Source organism: Zalophus californianus, chromosome 2, assembly GCF_009762305.2.
Source record: "Zalophus californianus isolate mZalCal1 chromosome 2, mZalCal1.pri.v2, whole genome shotgun sequence".
In the NCBI taxonomy this organism is placed as follows: domain Eukaryota; kingdom Metazoa; phylum Chordata; class Mammalia; order Carnivora; family Otariidae; genus Zalophus; species Zalophus californianus.
The window spans coordinates 4,233,466-4,255,025 of NC_045596.1; the positions used below are offsets into that span (position 1 = coordinate 4,233,466).

At 48.0% G+C, this 21,560-nt stretch overlaps 1 protein-coding gene across 2 annotated transcripts in view; it reads right to left on the minus strand.

Moving 5' to 3' along the window:
- Window positions 1-21,560, minus strand: part of TBC1D14 (TBC1 domain family member 14) — a 103,279-nt gene that overhangs the window by 40,200 nt on the left and 41,519 nt on the right. For both annotated transcript variants that reach the window (XM_035726097.1, XM_035726096.1), the window contains exon 3: window positions 16,425-16,545. In XM_035726097.1, coding sequence (XP_035581990.1) covers window positions 16,425-16,545 — 121 coding nt within the window. The remainder of the gene's footprint in view (window positions 1-16,424; window positions 16,546-21,560) is intronic.

Below are 21,560 nucleotides of genomic sequence, written 5' to 3' on the forward strand. Positions count from 1 at the left end.
GAGAGGAAGGAAGGGAGAGAGGGAGGGAGGGAGGGAGGGAGAGAGGGAGGGAGGGAGGGAGGGAGGGAGAGAGGGAGGGAGGGAGGGAGGGAGAGAGGGAAAAAAGAAAAGGTGAATGTCACAAAAAAATGGCAGAATGACTCTTTTATACCAAGAGAATAAAGGGACAAAAAACTAAGGGCAATACAGAAGCCTGACTGCATTCTGGTTCATGAAGAACAGTTTGGTGCAACTGGGGAAAAGCAGAATGTGATCTGGTCGTGAACATGGTCACGGTCAGATGGAATTACTGATCATTCTCCTCGGTTCACACCTATATCAGCCTCACGCTGATATACGAGAACGTCCCTCTGAAGACCTGTATGCTGACGTATTTAGCAGTAAGATGTCACAATACCTGCAACTTACTTTCAAATGATTCCATTTAAAAAAAACAGAGGCACGATAAAATGAATAGCCTCATGTCAATGACTGTTCAGTCTCAGCGGAGCATATACGGTGCTTACTGAATTATTCCTGGAACCCTTCTGTAGGTTTAGAGTTTTTCTTCACACGCGAAAGACACTATGCAATGGCTGGTGACCATCCTTCAGATCATGTCATAAATAGCCACTGGCACAGAAGCTGCCCCTGCCCTGCCCGCCGGAGCCAGAACAAGGCCCCATCATTTTCTCCCAGCATCAGCTTCCGTTTGCTCACAGCACTAATCATACTTGTAATTACATGTTTATTTAAGATGTTTTCCCTCGGCGCCGGGGGGCTCAGTCGGTTAAGCGTCTGCCTTTGGCTCAGGTCATGGTCCCAGGGTCCTGGGATTGAGTCCTGCATCAGGGTCCCAGCTCAGCGGGAAGTCTGCTTGTCCCTCTGCCTCTCCCCCTGCTTGTGCTCTCTCTTTCTCTCAAATAAATAAAATCTTTAAAAAAAAGATATAGTTCCCTCAGGGGACCATAAAACCTCTGAGAGCGGGGACTCTGGTGGTCTCTTCACCACTGAAGGCCAACAAAATACATGGTACAGAGGACACACGGAGCATCTGTGCTATCAGTCATTTCGCCCTTCCTTCCTTCCTCCATCCATCCACGTACTTCTGGTGCTTGGCCGGAGGAACAGAGATGAACACAGTCCCTGCCCTCTGCATCACTCACAGACCAGCAAGCAGATGACGACTATATCACAGGGGTGCTCGAGAAACCTCCCAGATTTCCAGAGCCCCAGGAGGCAGTGGACCGGCCTTCGGGCTTACTGCTGGCTTTCTGGAAGCAGCAGTTACTGGAGCCAGAGAGGACTAACACCATAAAGCTCCTTTCTCACAGACAAGTGGGTTTTCCACTCTCCACGCCTCCTAGACACCTAGGGCCACATACACTTTAGAAATCAGCCAACCTCAGCCCACGGTCTCACCAAATTTAAATACAAGAGAGATACATGTTAAGCATGTGTTAAATATGCATTAAGATATGCTTACCAAAACATACTGCTTATCTCTTCTGGCAGATTGGAGCCTGCAAGTTGCTTTAACAGGTTTCTACTGCATTATTTTAGAATTGAGAACCACTTACAAAGTTTTAACTATATATTATATCATGTGATAACAGGTTGACTTTTACTAAATTTTGAAACTTAAAGCAAAAATCAGAAGTTAACAGAGCCTTTTTTCCATCTCAGTGTGGCTTTAGATCCACCTTCATCTGCCTAAAGAACTCTTCCTCCTGAAGTTTTCTGAGCTAACCAGAGCTCATTCCCAGGCTTCCTGTATCTCTACCAGCACAGGGGATTTTCTTATTTGATTAGTCTATAACATCGTTGTCTTTACCCTTTGAGGTCAAGGAGGTAAGACTGATCCACTTGTTCAGTGCAGCATCCTAGCAGAGACGCTGACAAACCCAACCTTGCTGAAGACCACTGGATCTCGCAGGGATCAAAAGGTTACCAAGGAACAACTTCCCAGTCCTGGGGATTGGTTAAGTAAATCACGTTACACAGAAGGCCACTACTTAGTAAAAATGAGATCCTGAAAGAATATTTAAGGATATGGGAAAAATGCCTATGTTGTCATAAAAATAGGAAGAAAAATGCCTACAAAGTGGTATGTATTGGATTTTGACACTCATTCAGCCACTTAACAAATATGTATTAACTACCCACTAAATCTTGGCACGGTTCCAGGCCCTGGAGCTAAAGCAATGGTCGAGCAAACAAGTTCTAGACCTTGCTCTCGTGAGTTCATAGTCTAGCAGGGGTTGAGAGGCAGGCAGTAAAGAAACAACTGAGCAAGAACTTAAGATGGGAAACAGCAGAGTCCTATGACCATGACGACCGATGGGGGTGTGCTGGGTGGTCATTCAGACAGGGAGGGCAGGGAAGACCTCTCAGAACATGATCTCAGAGGGAGCCCTGAGCTGAGACCCAGTGAGCCGCATTCAGTCCTAACAATCCCATAAGGTAGGGACTGTGCTAGGCTGAGCAATGGCCCCCACGTAAAACCGTGTCGGAATCCCCAGCACCTGTGAATGTTACCTTCTATGGCAGAAGGGGCTTTGCAGGTATGATTAAGGTTATGGACCTTGAGATGGGGAGATTATCCTGGATTATCTGTGTGGGCCCAAAGTAACCACAGGTATCCTTAAGAGGGGGATGCAAATGGGGATGTGACTATGGACGGAAAGGCCATGTGTCCACAGAGACAGAGGTTGGAGTGAGGCGGCCACATGCCCAGGAATGCCAGGGGCCTCCAGAAGCTGGAAGGGAAAGAAGAGACTCCCCCCTTTCTAGAGACTCTAGAAAGCCCAGCCTGGCCAACGCCTAGATTTTGGCCTGGAAGACACACTTCAGACTTCTGACCTCCAAAGCTGTAGGAGAATAAATGTGTGTTTTCAGCCCCCAAGTTTGTGGCACTGTGACAGCGGCCCCTCCCCTACCTCTTTGTCCCCAAACACAGCACCTGTGGCTCTGAGGGGCCTCTTCGGATAAGCAGCAGATGGTAGGTGGCAGGGCATGATCTGAACCCAGGCCGTCTGACTCCAGAGCCTCTTAACTGCCAACTTCTCTGGTGGGCTGCCTCTGAACTAAGATTTCAGTTTCCTTCACTGGCGCTCCCTTCACGGGCCTGAGGCCACATTAACGATGAGACCCAGGCATGAGACCAAGGAATAAATGCAGCACTCACCTATTACTTCCAGGAACACCACGGGGAGTTTCTAGTGCCAATACGAAGGCCCCATCCAAAGTGCTTCCACGCCGACGAGACGTTTTGTAAAAGTAACACTCTGAGTTGAAGTTAGACAAGTGACTTACAGGGAGGTGTGGAAATCGCCTCAATCTCCTCTAATCTGAGGTTTCTCGGAGTCCTACGCAGTCGTCTATGAAGAAGCATAGAATATGCCACCCCAAACATGCCACTCTGGCACACTGATTGTTCTGAATTCAAGTTTCTCGAGAAACAGTGAGTGCAAGGACACCCTGACCTTCCTCTGTCCCCCTGAAAGCAGGACTAAGTCTCCCGTGTGGGAGGTACCCTCCCTGCACCAGGAGGGGCAGAGGCATCCTTGCCACCAGAGACAGGGAATTCAGGGCCAAGAAGGCTGCGTAAATAAACCTTATTACGTCTTCACTAATCTACTACCCCAAGTCCAAACCCCCCCATCTTGTCAATTCTTTACAATGTCACCGCCTCTTTGTCTAAAAGGTGTTAAAAGCCGCCTGCTTTGGTCACTTCTTTGAGTTTCCCATACATACAAAATTAGTTTTTCTCCTGTCAATCTGTTATGTCTGTTTCATTATTAGACGGACCAAAGAACCTAGAAGGGGAGAAAGGAAAATTTTCCACCCCTATACCTGCTGATTAGGCCTCCTCAGGCAGCCTACTGTGCCCTGGGCCCTGCACTCCCCACTGGACCCGTAAGGCAAGCCACCAGACCTGGGCCCCTCAGCCACTGGAAGTGTCTCCCCTGCTGCTCCAACTGTGTTTGAGAGATTACAAAATACTTGAAAATCTCAGTCTTCCACTGGGAATTAGATCAATGGAAGAGCAGTATTCTTCAGCTGTCACTGTTTTCAGGTCGACACATTGAACTGCCCAGAGAAGGGCAAAAGCATTCGAAAGCTCCCAGTGGCCATCTGTCTGGGTCTTCCTAGGAAGCTGTCTCCATTCAGCTGCTACCATGAAATGCATCTTTCTGGTTCCAGTAACAGGACAGGCCACCAGAACGCAGATGCCACTGCCAGAGCCCAAGGTCAGTGGGAAACTGGCTTCAGAACACGGGTGGTGCTCTCCAACTCAGCACAGCCTACCACATCTTTAAGTTGCTTATTTGTCAATTTCCTGAGTACCTGGCATGTACATACCGAAGAGAATGTGTGCAACTCACACAGCCTATGATTCTGTAGCATCTGTATTTACACGGATGAAACGTGTATGTACATACTCTGGGAGGGTGGGCACTAATCTGTCAGAGACTCCCACCAGGAGGGGCTGGGAAGTCTTGGGTACAGAGGGCATTCCTATTTTACCCTACCTATATCGATCATTTGGGTCTTTTTTCATGAATTATTTTCATCATTTGAAAAAAAAAAACACAAAAACATTTTTTAAGCCATTTCAGATGGAATTCAAGGCTGATTTTGCCAACTGCAATTTCCAAACCACATCGAACATTCCTGGAGCAAAGCTGGTTGTTGTTTTTTTAATCCACCCACAAGAGTGAAGGTGTAGCCATGAGGTTAGACCAGAAGAGGAGGAGCCACCGAACTTTACTGAGTTCCCAATGGATGCCAGCCGCTGCCCCGGGAACGCCTTCATCCTACTTGACCCTCCCAAGCACGGGCTAGGTGCACATGATCTTTGCAGAGTGAGAAACCGAAGTTCAGGCAGGCAGTCGCTGGCCCAGGGCCACACCACTGACTGTGGACGACAGAACCAAGACCACACTCGGGAACCCCTGATCCCAGTCAGAGTCCTCTCGTGGTCCCCCTGCCTTCCCAAACCCCAGACCTCTGACCCCTGCCCTGTCAGAGGCCCCCGGGAAGATCTGCATGACAACTAACACGTGGGCTCCTGTTCCAGAATCCCTCTCTCCTCCTGGGAACCACGTGGGCAGACAGATGGGGAATTTATCACTTCCACATTAGGAAAACTAAGCAAACCATAAGAGGCACTATGCGCTGGAATTTCAGTTTATATCATTGAAAGGCACTTGAAGTACAAGAGCTACACTTCTCAGAATAAATTAACCATTACCGCAACAGTGGGAGACAACCTATCCCAAGAATAAATACAGAGATCAAATGCAATGACCTTGCCATTTCCCCTACAGAAACTTCCCACCGCTTCCTCTTTCCCTTCTTGTCCAAAAGGCATCATGTACAAGTCTGATAAATATTTAACCTGCTGCTTCTCCAAAAACCCAAATTAAGGGGGACTGCACATTTTTTGCGATCTTCTCCTGAAACTCACCTTCCACCAGAAGTTCCCTGTTGCATACAAACATGCTGCCTAGCACCCTGACAAGCCCAAACTTCCAGAACAGGTTCAGCTTCCGACAAGGGATCGCCACAGCTGTCTAACGTATCCCTCTTTCCTCTGGCCACTGGGAAGCTCAATGCCAAATCTGTAGTGTGCCTCTGGAGTTACATGAGACTTCGTGGGTTGTATTTTGGCACATCCATTCACCCTTGGCTTCATCTGGCTACCCTGTGCCCAAAATTCCTCAAATTCTATCATTATGCACACATTTTTCATATTGTTTTAACTGTTTCATTTTTTTTAAGATTTTTTAATTTTTAAATAATCTCTACACCCAATGTAGGGCTCGAACATACAACCTCAAGATCAAGAGTTGCATGCTCTACCAGGGAGCCAGTCAGGTGCCCCCTACACACATTTTTAAAGAGCATTTTTTAGACTGGGATGCCTGGGTGGCTCAGGTGGTGAAGTGTCTGCCTTCAGCTTGGGTCATGATCCCGGGCTCCTGGGATCGAATCCCACATCAGGCTTCTTGCTCGGCGGGGAGCCTACTTCTCCCTCTGCTTCTGCCCCTCTCCCTGCTTGTGTTCTCTCTCTCTCTCATAGATAGATAGATAGATGATAGATAGATGATAGATAGATGATAGATAGATAGATAGATAGACAGACAAAAATCTTTAAAAAATATCTTTTTTAGAGTAGACATGCACATATAGAACAAAATCCAAAAGGTATGAAAGGGTATACAGACAAAGCAGACAAAGGTTGCCCTCCTATCTCCCACATCCCCAGTTCACTACCCTCTCCAAAGTAATTCTATCATGATCAGTCGTGTTAAGTAACCTTCCAGACGGAGTCTCTGCATCTACAAAGATATGCATGTATCTTTATACATACAGAGCACACTCATAGACTGGTTATTCACTTTGCTTTTCAAGATCTGCACTTTATTTCACTTAGGGATTTAACCAGTTCCCTATTGCCAGGCATTTAGCTTGCTTCCAACCTTTGGTGCTGCAATCCACACCCTTAGCAACCAACATTTTGCTTACATACTGATTCATCTCTAGGATGAATCCCTAGAAATGTAAATGCCCTGATGGACTCATTCATTCTTCATTATTTTTTTTTTACATTAAAATAGCTTTTTTTTTAAGATTTTATTTATTTATTGGACAAAGAGAGACACAGCGAGAGAGGGAACACAAGCAGGGGGAGTGGGAGAGGGAGAAGCAGGCTTCCCTCAGAGCAGGGAGCCCGATGCGGGGCTCGATCCCGGGACCCTGGGACCATGACCTGAGCCGAAGGCAGACACTTAACGACTGAGCCACCCAGGCGCCCCTAAGATAGCTTTTTTGATGTACATAGTTCTACGATTTTTAACAGCCACCACCAACCACCACAGAACATAAAGTTCTACGGCTTTCCTCCAGCCACCACCATCACAACCAAGATGCAGAGTCGTTCTACCATCCCCAAAACCTCCTCCCTGCTCCTCACACCCTATGCCATCCCTGGCACTACGGCTCTGTATTTTCAAGCGTGTCACATACAAGGAATCGTATAGCCTGTGAACTTTTTGAGATTAGATTCCTACACTCAGATAATACCCTTGAGACTCACGCAAGATTGTCAATATGGGGGATTACACCGACTGATTTTCAAATGCCAAACCAACCTTGCATTCCTGGTAAAAATGCCACTTAGTTGTGGTGTATTGCCCTTTTCTTTTTTTAAGTATTAATGGATTCAACTTGCCAATATTCTATTGGGGATTACGTGTGTCTTCATAAGGGATAGAGATCTGCAATTGGCTTTTTTTATACTGCACTTGTCTGGTTTTGGTATCAGGGTAATACAGGTCTCATAAAATGCATCAGGAGGTAGTCTCTCCTCTAAAATTGATATTATTTTTCTTTAAATACTGGTAGAACTCATCAATGACACTCCCTTGGGCTTGGAGATTTCCGTTTCTTTAATAATTAGAGGATGATTCAGGTCATCTATTCATCTTGGATGAGTTTTGGTGATTTGTGATTTTCAAAGAAATGGACCATTTCATCTAAATTATCAAACTTATGAATGTGGAGTTATCAATGACATTCTCATTATTAATTTCTGTAGGGTCTGTGGGGGTATCCCCCTTTTTCACTCATCTTATTGATGATTTGATTCACCTCTCCTTTTGTCAGCTTTGATCAATTTTCTTCATCATTTCAAAGAACTAGCTTTTGGTTTCACTATTATTTTTTCATTTCTAGTTTCACTGATTTCTGTTATGTTATTTCCCCCCTATGGCTTGCTTTGGGTTTATTTGCTTCTTTCAGGGCTTTTAAAGTAGAAAATCAGATTATTGAGTGGAGACCTTGGTCTTTTCTAATATAAGCATTTTAATGCTATAAATTTCCTTCTAAGCATTGTATCCCACAAATTTTGGTATGTTCTATTTTCGTTCAGTCCAGAATATTGTCCAACTTTCTCTGTGACCTCCTCATTGTCCCATGATTTATTTAGAAGCGTGTTACATATTTAATTTCCAGGTTTTGGCGTAGGTTCTTGCTATCTTTGTGTCACAGCTTTATGATCGAATTCCACTGTGGTTAGAGAACCTATTTTGTGTCATTTTAATGCTTCCAGCTTTACAGTTTCCTTTATAACACAGGTTATGGTCTATCTTGCTGAACATTGCACGCTTGTCAAGAATGTGTGTTGTGCTCTCGTGGGAGGCCGAAGTATTCTCCAAAGGTCAGTCCTGCTGGCCGATGGGTGATGGTCAGTCCTTCTGTGTCCTGGCTGATTCTGTCAGTGGTCTATGGGTCACTGTCTAGAGAGTCAACAGTCCAGTAATAACTGTGGACTTGCACACTTGTTTCAGCTCTGCCCTGCTTCATGCATTCTGCAGCTCTTGTGGGTGCACACACATTCAGTTATTCTGTCTTCGTTGGGTAACATCCCGCCTTGTCCCTGGGAACTTCCCTTGCTCTGAAATCTACTTTTTCTTATGCTACTCTATCTACTCCATCTTCATTCTGACTAGTGCTTTCGTGGTATTTCTTTTCCCATCCTTTCATTTCAACCTACATATTTTACATGTGAAGTGAGTTTCCTTTAGACAACACATATTTGGGTCGTTTTCATTTTTTCACCCATTCTGACAATCTGTTAGGATTAGGCATTCGGACACACAACTCACACAACTGGTGTGTTCAGACCATTTGTATTAACATAATTACAGATATGTTTCAGTTTATTATCTTGTCTGTTTTGTTTTTCCTTCCTCTATTCTTTCCTGCCTTGATTTATTTTTTGAGCTTTTTAGAATTTCATTTTAATTTGCTGTGTTTTTTACTCTTTGTATAATTTGGTGGCCGACCTAGGGGTTATAATGCATATTTAATTTTTTTACACTCTTACCACCATACATATCCCTCTATGTGACACCTACAGACACTGAAAACCAGATGACGGTCTCATCCTTGCTGTCAGTAGAACAAGTTTTAAAGAGCTCGCTAAGATAGCAGGGGTCCACTGTACCTACCTAGACCCTCATCGTTCTCCTGCTCTTCCTTCCAAATGTTCCAAGCCTCCTTCAAGTGTAATGACCTTTCCGTCCAAGAAACTTCCTTTAGCAACTCACTGAGTTATATCTGCTGGCAACAAATTCTCCCACTTTTCCTTCATCTGAGGGCACTGTATTTCACCTTCACCCCTGCAGGGTATTGGGCCCGACACAGAATTTGGGACTGAGGGCTCTTTTCTTCCAGTACATTAAAAATGCGTTTCTGATGCGAAAAATCAGTCATTCAAATTGTTGTTCACCGATATGTAATGCATTTTCTCTGGCTGCTTCTAAGATACTTTTTGTCTTTATTTTCAGCAGTTTGATCATGATGTGTCTGGGCATGGGCCTCTGTGGCTTCCTCCCGTCTGGAGTGCCCTGAGCCCCCTCTCCCTAAATCTGTAAGTTTAGATCTTTTGTCGGATTTAGGATGTATTCAGACATTATTTTGTCCAATATTGTTTTCTGCAACCCCATCTTTCTCCTCTCCTTCTGAAACCCCAAGAGCACAAATGTTTGACCTGTTAGTACTGCCCCACGTGTCCCTAAGGCTCTGTTCATTTTTCCTCCAATCTTTTTCCTCTGTATTGTTGAGATGGAATGGTTTCTAGGGACCTGTCTCAAAGTTTACACATTCTTTCTGCTATCATCTTCATTCTGCTACTGAGGCTATCCAGTTAGCTTTTTGTTGTTACTGTTATTTTTCATTAAAAAGTTCTGTGTAGGGACTCCTGGGTGGTTCAGTCGGTTAAGCATCCGACTCTTGATTTTGGTTCAGGTCATGATCTCAGGGTCGTGAGATCAAGCCCTACGCCGGGCTCTGCACTGGGCATGGAGCCTGCTTGAGATTCTCTGTCTCTCCCTCTGTCTCCCCTCACCACCCAGCTCTCTCTCTCAAAAAAAAAAAAAAAGAAAGTTCCACATAGTTCCTCCTTATATTTTCTAAATCTTTACTGATACTTTCTACCTTCCTATTTCAAGAACATTCCCCCTTTCTTATTGGAGCATTTTTATAACGGCTGCTTTAGAGTCTTTGCTGGATAATTCTAATGCCTGTGTTATCTTGGTACTGGTGTCTGTTAATTACCTTTTCCCACGGGAGTTGAGATTTTCCTAGTATGTCTGAATGGCATCCTAGAAATCTTGACTGTTGTGTTAACAAGACTCAGGGGTCTTGTCTAAACCCTTTGGAGAATGTTGACATTTTTATTTTAATAGACAATTGATTTGGTTGGATTCCAGCCCCATGTTCCAAACAGCCTTCTATGGGTTATGGCTCCAAAGTCAGTTGACTTTGCAAAGCGTTCACAGCACCTGTTAACTATACCCCCCATGTGCACCGCCCAGTGACCAGCGTGGGTGCTGGTCTACTCCCAAAGTCCAGTTCTCAAGTCTACTGTTGCTAGTTAGGGTCAGATCCATGTATCCACAACTTGAGAGTCAGCCTCGGAGTTCAGAACAACCTTAAAGGTCACTTTCCTGAGCTCTTCCTCTCCACCAATGTCTCCAGAACTTGCAGATTTCCTGGGTCACCACTTTTCTGGTTCTCTAGCCAGACACACACCTCCCACGACCTTGGGCCAAGTGGTAGGAGGAGAGAGAATAGGGCATCAGGGGTCGGCCCCACCTTCTTGGGAATAAACCTCCTCTAATCAGTTCCCCTTCCTTAGAGTTTCAGGCTCCTGCTGGCCCATTTCTACTGCCAGGAGACTGCATGGGCGCTGGGGAGTGAGAAAACAGAGAAAAGAAAAAAAAATGAAAAGTAAGGTTTCTGCATTCTCTCTGAATGTGAGAGTACCACTCCTCAGCAAGAACTAGAAAGGCTTTCCTAGGGCTCTCCAACACCCATCTAACCCACCTCTAACACCTAGTGCTCATTAACACCCATCTCTGGGTTTTAGGATACCTTGAGTTTGGCCTGGGGAATATCAGAGGGGAAAAAATGGTAAAGTCAATCAACTCAGAGGTATTCTGAATTGTGGTCTTTTTCTCCAGTCCACCTGCCAGTCTGATAGCTGTATTCATCAGGAGACAGGTTAGAGTATGCTTACTCCTTACCCAGAACTGGGAACTACTCTGTTCTGTAAACTGGTTCAAACCTATTTTGAAGATGAAGGAAGTTTTCTCATTGTTGTTTTAGAATTACCTGCAGGCCTGTCACCAGCCGCCTGCACTGACCATCCAGGCTTGTCTTTTCTGCAGTTTTTGATGATTTATGCTTTTCTGATTACCCAGACTTCATGGAACCCAGAGGTGAGAAGAATGACTATCACTTCAGGCTGTTCTGGATTTGCCTTCTTCTGGGATTCTCTCTTTCACATCTAAGAGCTGACTGGAAATTCCAACACATTCCAGGTTATATAAACACATGCACGCTTCTTGGCACACAGGACACGTTTTATCCAGGACACGGAAGCCCACAAGCCCGTACTCCCTACGGCTGTCCCTGCCCGTCAGCAGCTGCGCTGGAGTGCCAACAGCACACTGCCTGAATCCCTCAAGTCCATGTACCCGGTGTTACGTCTAAAAGACTCACAAACTCTGCTCTGAAGCATCCCCCAAATGTGTGCAGCCCTGAGCTCCTCCAACATCTCCTCAAATTACAAAGACTCACCTTTACTTTTTAAGTGGTCTTTTCTTCAAAAAAATAGAAATAAAAAGACAGTGCATGAGAAAATTATTGAAAGGAACAATACCAAAATGCAAACAGTGGTTATTTCAGGGCAGTAAGAGGCCAAGTGTTTTCTTTTTCTTAATTTGCTAACGTCTTATACGTCTTCTACCAATTAACATAACGAGGATAATAAGTATTGCTCATTTATTTTTACAAATCCACCCCCCCCCCCCGTTTCCAATAGTTTGAGCAATTGAGGGACAGTAAACCACAACTACCTCACGCCAGGCGATGGCAGTGAGATCTTTTAACAAGACTTCATCCGCACAACGTCACCGGAGCACCGAAATTCCCCAGCAAATCACTGCTTCTCAAACCTGGCTGCACATCAAAGTCATGGACAGAACGCAAACATAAACAAAACGCCAGTCAGCCTGGAAGGAGGATGTGAGAAGAGAGAAGTCAAGAACAATTCTCAAGTTTTAGACCTGAAGAAGAAGGCTAAGTCTATCGCCTTCCAAAATGGGGAAACATGCAAAAGGAACAGGCCCAACGGTACGGAAAAAAAACAGAGTCAGACAGGAAGTGGCTGGAGGACAACCCAGTGGAGCACCCGGCCGAAGTCTACAGTTCAGGAATGAGATCCTGGCTGGGAACAAATGTGGGGGCGGCCAGTGGAGCCTCAAGTCCAGCCGAGGTCTCCTAGGGGGTGACCACAGACAGAGAAGCACCTGAGAGGCACTCTAAAATCTAGAGGGCACCCCGCAGAGGAGAATGTGGTGACCTGGAAGTCAAGGTCAGAAAGGCTTGCAAGGAGCAGAGGAGAGGTTGATAAACGTGGGCCGAGGAATGCCCCTTGGACTTGGGAACGGGCGGTCACTTGAAAAACCAGGGGTGCAGAAACTCTAGGATGGCCACACGCCACCTGCCTTCACAAGGCTTATCACAGCTGCAACTACCTGTAGAGTTATGGTGCTTTAATCTCTGCCCCCGATCTACGGTAACGTCCAACGAAGGCAGGGGCCACGTAAGGCTTGCCCTTCACTGTAATCCCAGGACAGACCCCCCACAGTGGCTCAAATCTGTGGAACAAAGGACTCTGGAATCCAAGAAGGAAGGTTCCTCTTTCTTCCCAAGGCAAAGGGTGCGCTGCCCCAATGGGCCAATGTGGCCAGAGCCCCGGCCCGTACAAACCCAATAACAGGAGACTGAAGACAGCTGTCTTCAAATGCGTTCTCCCCGTCTTTATTCTCGGGGACCTCTCCAGTTCACCAGCAGCTGCCACAACGTGTATCCAGTGTACTCTGGACCATTTATTTAACCTGTTGTAGGCAAAGACGGCTATTTGCCTCTCAATATCCAGCATCCCCTTCTCTAATAGTAGTGTTTCTGCAATGTGAATGCGCGTGACCAGTACCTAGAGCATTTGCTAGAACACAACTTATAGTGCCCCCAGCCCCACAGCTTCTTCAGTGGGTCTAGGGTGAGGCCTGAGAAGCTGTGTTTCTAACAAACACCCCGATGGTCGCGGTATTGGTCCGGGGACCATACTTTGAGAACCACCGCTTCAGTGTCATTCTCATAGCTATCCTTGGTCATTTTGTTTCCCCTATTTAGAATATCTCTCTGAAATAACGTAAGCTGGGAGAACATTACTTTCCAAAACTTTTATGAAATCTGAAAAGAGAACTGAAAGTAACATTGCAACATTTCCTAAAAATGGCAGCCATGTACACACAAGGCTCAAGTGAAGAGAATCTGGCCCAGTTACAAGGATGTCAGATGTGTCCCAGGATGTCCTGGGCAAACCAGAGGGAGCACCTGCCACTTGCTGGACCTATTTCTTAATTAAAAGTCATGACTGCCTCTCCTTGAGTACTAACTCTGGGCCACAGGCTGTGCTAAACACGGGACAAAAATATTTCACATACGTGAACTCTTAATGTATAACAATCCAGTGAGCAGGACTCATAATGCCCTAGTTGCCAAGGAGTAACTGGCCCAAGGTTATACAGATAAGGAGAGGTGAAGCTGGAAATCAAATGCAAGTCTTCAAGTCTAAATATCTTGGCTGGTGTGTGCACCTGTCCCCTCGGCTCCGCCACGGGCTCCTTGAGGCACGCCGACCCAACCACAGGCCTGGCCTCAGCATGGTGCAGTGTTTGTTGAACATGCAAGTGAGGGGGTTTGTGGAGGCCTCAGGCTCATTCTCTCACACTGCGTTCTGTTTCTTGTGTGTCACAGTAACAACAGCAAACGCTTTCTGGCACTTACGACATTCGGCGCTGTTCTGAGCACACGATGTACATTCGCATATTTAATCCTCACCCCTCCAAGGCTGATACTATGGTTCTCCAAATTCTGGAGAGGAGGGAAAGGAGGCTCAGAAAGGTTATGTGACTTGCCCATACAGCTGAGCTGTGGCAGAACTGGGATACCAACTCAGGCAGTCTGACTCCAAAGTCCATGCTCTTCAATCACTGTGTGATAAAACATTTCAAAGAGAATGGGAAAAGGAACCAGAGTTTCCTAAACCCTTCCTTATGTTTCAGCTCTAACTGGAGTTGTCAGCACCATTTGGGATCATGGGCCCTGACAGTCAGCCCCAGCTCTGCGCTCTCTAAAGGCTGTGAGCTGACATTGGACAGCCAGCTCCAGCCTGATTCCCAGGAACGTCCCCACAGTGGCAGGTGCCTGGCTCTGGATCCCGCATGGGCCTTGCCAGCCCCAGGGAGGGAGGCATGGGATAGAGGGCCAGAGACACAAAGCATGAGCGAAGAGGGCACGGGCAGGATCATATAACTCATGCAGGTGCAATTACATCCTTTATTATTGATGGTTGAAGCCAGATGGTCCTCTTCTCTGCAGTATTGTGTTACCAAATAATTAGCAGACCTAGTCATTTTGGTTCACAAAAATCCTTTAAGTTCAAGAACATAATCCACGTTCACCTTAAAAGAAAGGGAACGAAAAAGATAAATTCAAACACGATGCAAGTGATATTAAGAGTCATGGGAAAATCTAAGGATAATGGTTACTTTTTTCAAAGTGTGGATTTCTTTTAAAACTTCAGCTTGGCTATTTAGTTTCTAAGAATTTATAGTTGAGCTTTGCATACAAACACATCACCTTTTAATTGTACGCTATTGAACTAAGCCTACACAATAAGTGATTCAAATTCAAAATACAACACTCTATAAGAACGGATTCTAACTTGGTGAGAGCCCTGGGCCCAGACAATTGCTACAGGGAATGTTGGGACAACATGCGGAACACCTTCAGTTTGCCGAGGCAGATCCTCATGCTGTTCAAGCCAGGGCCCCAGCACGCGCTCACCGCCACCCCGCACAGGCTGCGCCCCTCTACCCAACGTGTCTGGTACTCAGAGGGGCTGTCCTTTGACAACCCACGACAACCACAGCGCCAGGTCAGACCCCACTTTACTGCTCTGGACTAGTCCAAGAGCCACATTCCTGCCGGGGGCACTTATCACTCCGGAGGGAAGTAAAACCCTCGAGGGGCTCCCCCGAGTCCTCAGGTCAGAGACAGGCTCCAGGCCAAGCACAGCACACAAGCCCCAGGGACAGCCCCTCCCACTGCTCCCCAGGCTCGTGTGACACACGGGCCCTCGGCAGAGGAGCAGCGAGGGCCCCAGGACACGGTCCAGCTCTGCCCAAGTCACTCAGCCTGTGTCTTCAGTGCTTCTTCGGTAAAACGAGGACAATAATAGTACCTTCTTCAGAAGGCTTTACATGAACTAGAAGCCCAAGTGCTGACTCATTTGAAACCAGTACAGGGTAATCACTCAGCTCACGATGCCCCACGTTATTAACTCTGCCACACCTCTGAACTCAACCTTGTGTGCAGCCTGGCCCAGCAGGCCCTGCCCCACCCCCACACACACCCATAGTGCTCCTTTCCCTACCTGCCCTGGAGGCCTCTCCTTACCAGAGGGGTGCCCTGGAGCAAGGTGCCGTGGTCAGTTCTCGAAGCCCAGCGCCACACACGAGGCCTGGCACGTAGGAGGTCCTCAAAAACATTCACTGAACAACTGTCAGTGAATACAAAACTGAGGTGGGCGGAGTCAGCCTGCTTGGGGGTGGGGGGCAGTGTCGCAGCACTGGGCAAACAGCAGTCTGTGAGGACGGCTGGGACTCAGAGCCCAGGGGAGGATGCGGGCAGTAACAGTCAGGGTCCAAGGCCACAGATACCCCCTGGCCTCGTGGAGTCTGTACATGAGCCATCTTTGAGAAGATGAGCACATGCCTCCAGCTGTTGGCATCACTTCCTGCATGGAGAGCAAGGAAGCCCGGTGATGCAATAACCCAGGCCCTCCCCCCGCTCGGACAAGGGAGCAGCTCCCAAGCCAGCAAGGGGCAGGGGGTCATACTACAGCCAGGGTGAATGATGGCCCCTGCATTCCTGGCCAAATCAGCACTGGAAGGATTAAGCTCCAAGAAACCCAGGGGACCGGAGAGGGAGAGTGCTTTAATAAGGAACACAATTAATAAAAATTTGACAATAAACACATTTGCAACTAGTAGAGGAAAAACCAATCAAGTGACGTTATGAAGAGCTAAAGCCAGCTCTCTTTGTACGCATGCAGTAAGCTACAAGGAATGGAAAAGGTTAAAGACATCAACTTTCTGAAGACAGACTTAAATTTTAGGAACTTGGCATGCAGATCAACACAAAGTTTTCCAATTTCAAAGCCTCCATAAAGGTCATTTTTGCAAGGTTCATAAATATATGCTGCACAGCATATTTCTGAGTTTTTGTATCTCGTATACCTTTTGTATTTTCTTTGAATCTTTCTGAGCATTCTCTCGAAGTGGTACTTTTCCAAACAACTTCCATCCCAAGTCATTTTGTTTGTCAAGTCTTGCATTCTGTTTTCTAGCAAGCAAATTCCTATAGGAAGAAAATAAGAGGGTTAGGGAACTTCTGGGTATTCACAGAAACACCAGGACTGCCGAGTCAACTCTCTAATGAAAACAAGTGGACTTTCCTTTGAGAGAACACTGTGATGAACCACAAAAGCTTTAACTCTGCAGACTTGTCATCATAGAAGACACAGAATTATGCAGTAGGGAAAAAGCCCCTAAAACCACAAATAAGCTTTTTGTTGTTCAACTGTGACATGTACAAATTCTACAATTCGGAGTAAGGAAACACCTTATACCACAACAAAATATTTCAGAAAAAGGTAGCTTTAAAATGAGACTGAACTGAATTGAAACCCTGGCGCAATTACTCACCAGCTGTGTGACTCTGACCAGTATATTCACCTCTCTGAGCCTCAGTTTCCTTATGGTTAAGGGTCTTTGTAGGAATTAAAATGACAGGTACACCGTCAGTGCTTAAACAGTAAGAGCTGCTGGGCACCGCGGGACTCAGTCGGCTGGGTGTCCGACTCTTGGGATCAGCTCAGGTCATGATCTCAGATCAGATCAAGCCCAGTGTCAGACTTTGTGCTCAGTGTGGAGCGTGCTTGAGATTCTCTCCCTCTCCCCGCCACCCAACTCTCATGCGCTCTCTAAATAAATAAATAAATAAATAAAATCTTTAAAAAAAAATAAGAGTTGCTTTAATAATTAACCTCTAGCTCAGTTTAAGTTATCTCTAAGGTAAATCTGCATTACCTACTTATCATGAAAAGAAAGCCACTCAGGCGACAGTCATGAGGCCTTCTCTCCCAAAAACATGTACACAAAAGTCCCAAAGAACACAGATAAATCCCCAATGGTAGTACACAATAAACTACGTTTTGGAATGTACATGCTGGTGCATTCATTAAAAACAAACGGTTTCCAGGGCTCACTGGAAAGTATAAAATGAACCCACAGCATCTCCTGTGCTAGAAAGTAAGAAAGTGCCCAGAGAAATACGGGGACATGTTTAAAGCAAACAGTAGCCAGCTTGAAACAAGGACTCCCACTGGCTAAATCTGGAACAATCTAGCCGTCGGGATAAATAATGAGGGCAAGGGAGTCTCATCCACTGAATAAAGCGAAAATCCAAAAGCCCATATGGATCCGAGCAAACACAAAGAAGTGGGGGAGGAGGGAAAGCAGCCTAACAAGCACAGGACGCACGGTGACGGGCAAGGGTCAGTGGGCGCTCGGCCCGGCGGCTCACGGCTGCATGAGGAAGAGGACGCACGGTGATGGGCAAGGGTCAGTGGGCGCTCGGCCCGGCGGCTCACGGCTACATGAGGAAGAGAGTTCCCACCTAGCTTGAAAGTGTCTCCCACAAATTCCTTGTTCCTACAAAGGCAAGCCTCCTTGGGCAGGTGCTCAGAGCCGGCATTTCCAGCACGCGCCTCCCCCTCCGGTGTGCTGCCAACGGCCCGCCATGCCGACGTCGGCGACCAGAGGATGGACTATCAGAGAAGATTCCTGAAACAACGGACGAAATGTGAATACAGACAGTGGACTAGGAAACGGCACGAGATTAACATTAAATTTGCTGATCTTGGTAACTGTACAGTGCTTATGTAAGACAATGCCCTTGTTCTTAGGGAATGTGCTGGTACTTCCAACTGGTTCTTCTAATGCTTCCAAGAAACACCTACTTGCTTACATGGCATATATGCCAGAGTCACAGAACAGATAAAACACAGGAAGTGGGGGGCACCTGGGGGGCTCTGTCGGTTAAGTGTCTGCCTTCGGCTCAGGTCATGGTCCCAGGGTCCTGGGATCGAGCCCCACATCGGGCTCCCTGCTCCGTGGGGAGTCCGCTTCTCCTTCTCCCCCTGCTCCTGCTCTCCCTCATTCAAATAAATAAAATCTTAAAAGAAAAAAAAAAAAAAAAACCACATGAAGTGAGACATGAACAGTGAATCTGGGTAAAGGATACGTGGAAGTTCCTTATTTTTCTTGCAACTTTTCAATAAATTTGAAATCATATCAAAATAAAGGTATAGATAGGGGCGCCTGGGTGGCTCAGCCGTTCAGCGTCTGCCTTCGGCTCAGGTCATGATCCCGGGGTCCTGGGATCGAGCCCCGCATCGGGCTCCCTGCTCCGCGGGAAGCCTGCTTCTCCCTCTCCCACTCCCCCTGCTTGTGTTCCCTCTCTCGCTGTGTCTCTCTGTGTCAAATAAATAAAATCTTTAAATAAATAAATAAATAAATAAATAAATGTATAAAAACTTCCCAAAAGGAAACAAATGGTTTCACATACTCTTCCTTGCTTTTCTGTTGTGGTTATAATAGAACCCATTTCAGAAACCACTTCATAGCCCACGGCAATTCTATACACCTTTGTAAGAAATAAACTTTGAGCTGTCCCCAAGCCCAACCTATTTAACATCTAAGACTCAGCCATTGGTGGAAGACACAATTCAAACCGAGCTAAAACCTCTGGTGCCCAGAAGGGCACTAAGAGCTTGGTTCATTAACGGCTTACATTTTGCTAAAGAGGCGATGCCTCTGGGGAAGGGCACGGGGCACGGGGCACGGGGCACGAGGGACCTAAGGGTGAGGAAATTAAAGGCACCTGGAAGGGGCGGGGCCGGGCGCGAGGCCCACCCTCCCCATGAACCCCGACCCCATTCTGGAGAGCTGCGGGTCACTGAGGGTCTAGAGGCCTAAGGACTGGGACACAGAACCGCACAGAAGCGACTGGGTGATTGTGACCCGGGGGGGCGGACCGGACCTGTGGTGCTAGTCGCCGAGACGGCCAGCAGGAGAAGCAGCAAGGGGAACAGAAACCTTGCTTTCTCCATCCCCTGCGAAGGCTCTGTTAAGTCTATACAAACGTAGTACAGATAGTACTTATCAAAAATCATGATACGTGATAGGCCACGACTTCTGAAAGGCTCATGAGAGGTATCCTTGGTTGGATTATTTGCTGTGGATCAGAGGCTGAGGAACTCTGAAAGGACAGGAAATCCCGCCTGAGCTTCAGCCCTTTGTGTCCTCGGCACAGGGAACAGGGCGCGGCCCAGAGAAAGGTTCCAGTCTCTGGCTTCCCTTCCAGGTCGGTGGGTCACTGGAAGCCTGGCACGGAGCTGGCCGCTGAGCCCAGGAGGCCAGGTGGAGCCAAGCACCTGCCTCTGCCCGTCACGTGCCCAAACCCCATTCCCAGGCCAGATGCACGGATGGGGTGGGGAGAGCCCAGGAGCCCCAACCGCGCCCTTTAACCCCCATGCAGTCTGGCTGACCAGGAGGCACCCTTGGGGTCGTCCTGGATGAGAGTCACACAGAGGTGCCATTCTCCCCAGTCCAGGAGAGCCCGGAGGGAAGGCACAGCCGTGGATCCCTGGGCTTCCCTGGGCTTCCCGAGCCCTGGGCCCCAGCGAATTAGCATACCCCCAGCCATCGCCACCATCCGTGATACTTCACCAGGGGGCAGACTACGGGGACTGCTTGATTCAGCCTTCCTGTCTCATCAACTACTTCAAACGCGCCTGTCCCACCACCAGCTTCGGGAAGCCCTCGCGTCTGCCCTGGCTCTGCAAAGCCTCCCCTGACGGGCTGCCACCGGCCGGGCCCCGGGGCGGGCCTGGACTCCCCCAGTAGCTGCCCCCACAGCGCTCCCCAAGCTATTCTGTGCTTGTTGGAAGGACCCTGGCCCCTCTCCTCTCCACACACCTCTCCCTTGGGGTGGGGCTGCCAGGAGGGCATCCCCAGAATCTTGGCCAGCATGCAGCAGGTGCCCCATACCTGTCTGCTGGCAAATGGAGTAGCGACCACGTGTGTTTGCAGGGGAGGCAGGTGCAGAGCCATGAGGCTGGCAGGACTGCAGCCTCACCCACCCGCCCCGGCAAGCACACCCACTTGGCACCTCTGAGCTACACGCAGCCCACCTGGGAGTGGGCATCGCTTTCCTCCTGACTATCCCCCTCCTTCCGTGATGCCCACTCGGGTCCACACTCCTGCAGCTGGCAGGGGTGAGTAACGAAAGGGAAGCCGCTGAAGACTCTTCCAAAGACGTCCCCTAAGAGGCGGGCAATGGAGATACAATCCTTCATGAGCCTTGCCCCAGGAGCCCCCCCGCAGGCAGGAGGCTCTCTCAACAACCCGCCAGGCCTCATTCATCCAGGGAATCATTCTGAGGGCCTCAACTACACTGAACAACAAAAGAGGCGGTCTTATTTGCTCGGAAACCTTCCATCTCTCCTCAGGTTAGCTCGAGCTCTCACCTGATTTGGCAAGGGTCTGGGCCCCCTCCCCAGCCCTCCTCTTTGTACCTTTTCGGGGCCTACACACATCGGGCCTGCAGACGGCCTGTCACACCCCACATGTGCCTACCCCACCCTTTCTTCAGGTGTCCCTCAGGCACAGGACATGACCATCAGGCCCTGGGCCCCTGCAGAACTCCCACTGCATCTGCCACAACACCCCAGAAATCTCTTCCACGCAGCGGGCAGGACCATCTTCCGAGAGCACAGACGGATCCCACCAGCCCTGTTCCCCAAATCCCTTCAATGGCTTCCCCATTTGTGGCACCACCACACGTGCCGTTCCCCCTACCCTCAACGTGCTCCTGATCAGAGGCACATTTCAAGGATCAAACGATGCGAGGGACCTCACAGGCCTGGCCTTCGGCCTCAAACGCACATTCAGCAGGGGACAGTCGCTGTTGTCTCCATCACCATGTGAGGGCTTCTGCTCTAGGGAACTGACAGCCCTGTCTTCCACTCAATCCCCTCCAGCTGAGCCAGCACTCTGCACCCTGAAGGCATCAGAGGGACCTGGGGGGCAGAGGCCAGGTTTACAGGAATGGTGGGCTGAAGGAAGGTGACCCAAGAGGTGCTGGCCCCACTGGGGATCTGTTGATAAGGCCTATCCGGATGCATTTTACAACAATGCTTAAGAGGCCTTGGGAAATACGCTTTGCGGTGATTGATGACTAAGCCACACCCAACTAGGAGAATAAAGAAGAATCCTCACATCCTGTGGGGGGAAAAGACCCTTGCGCAG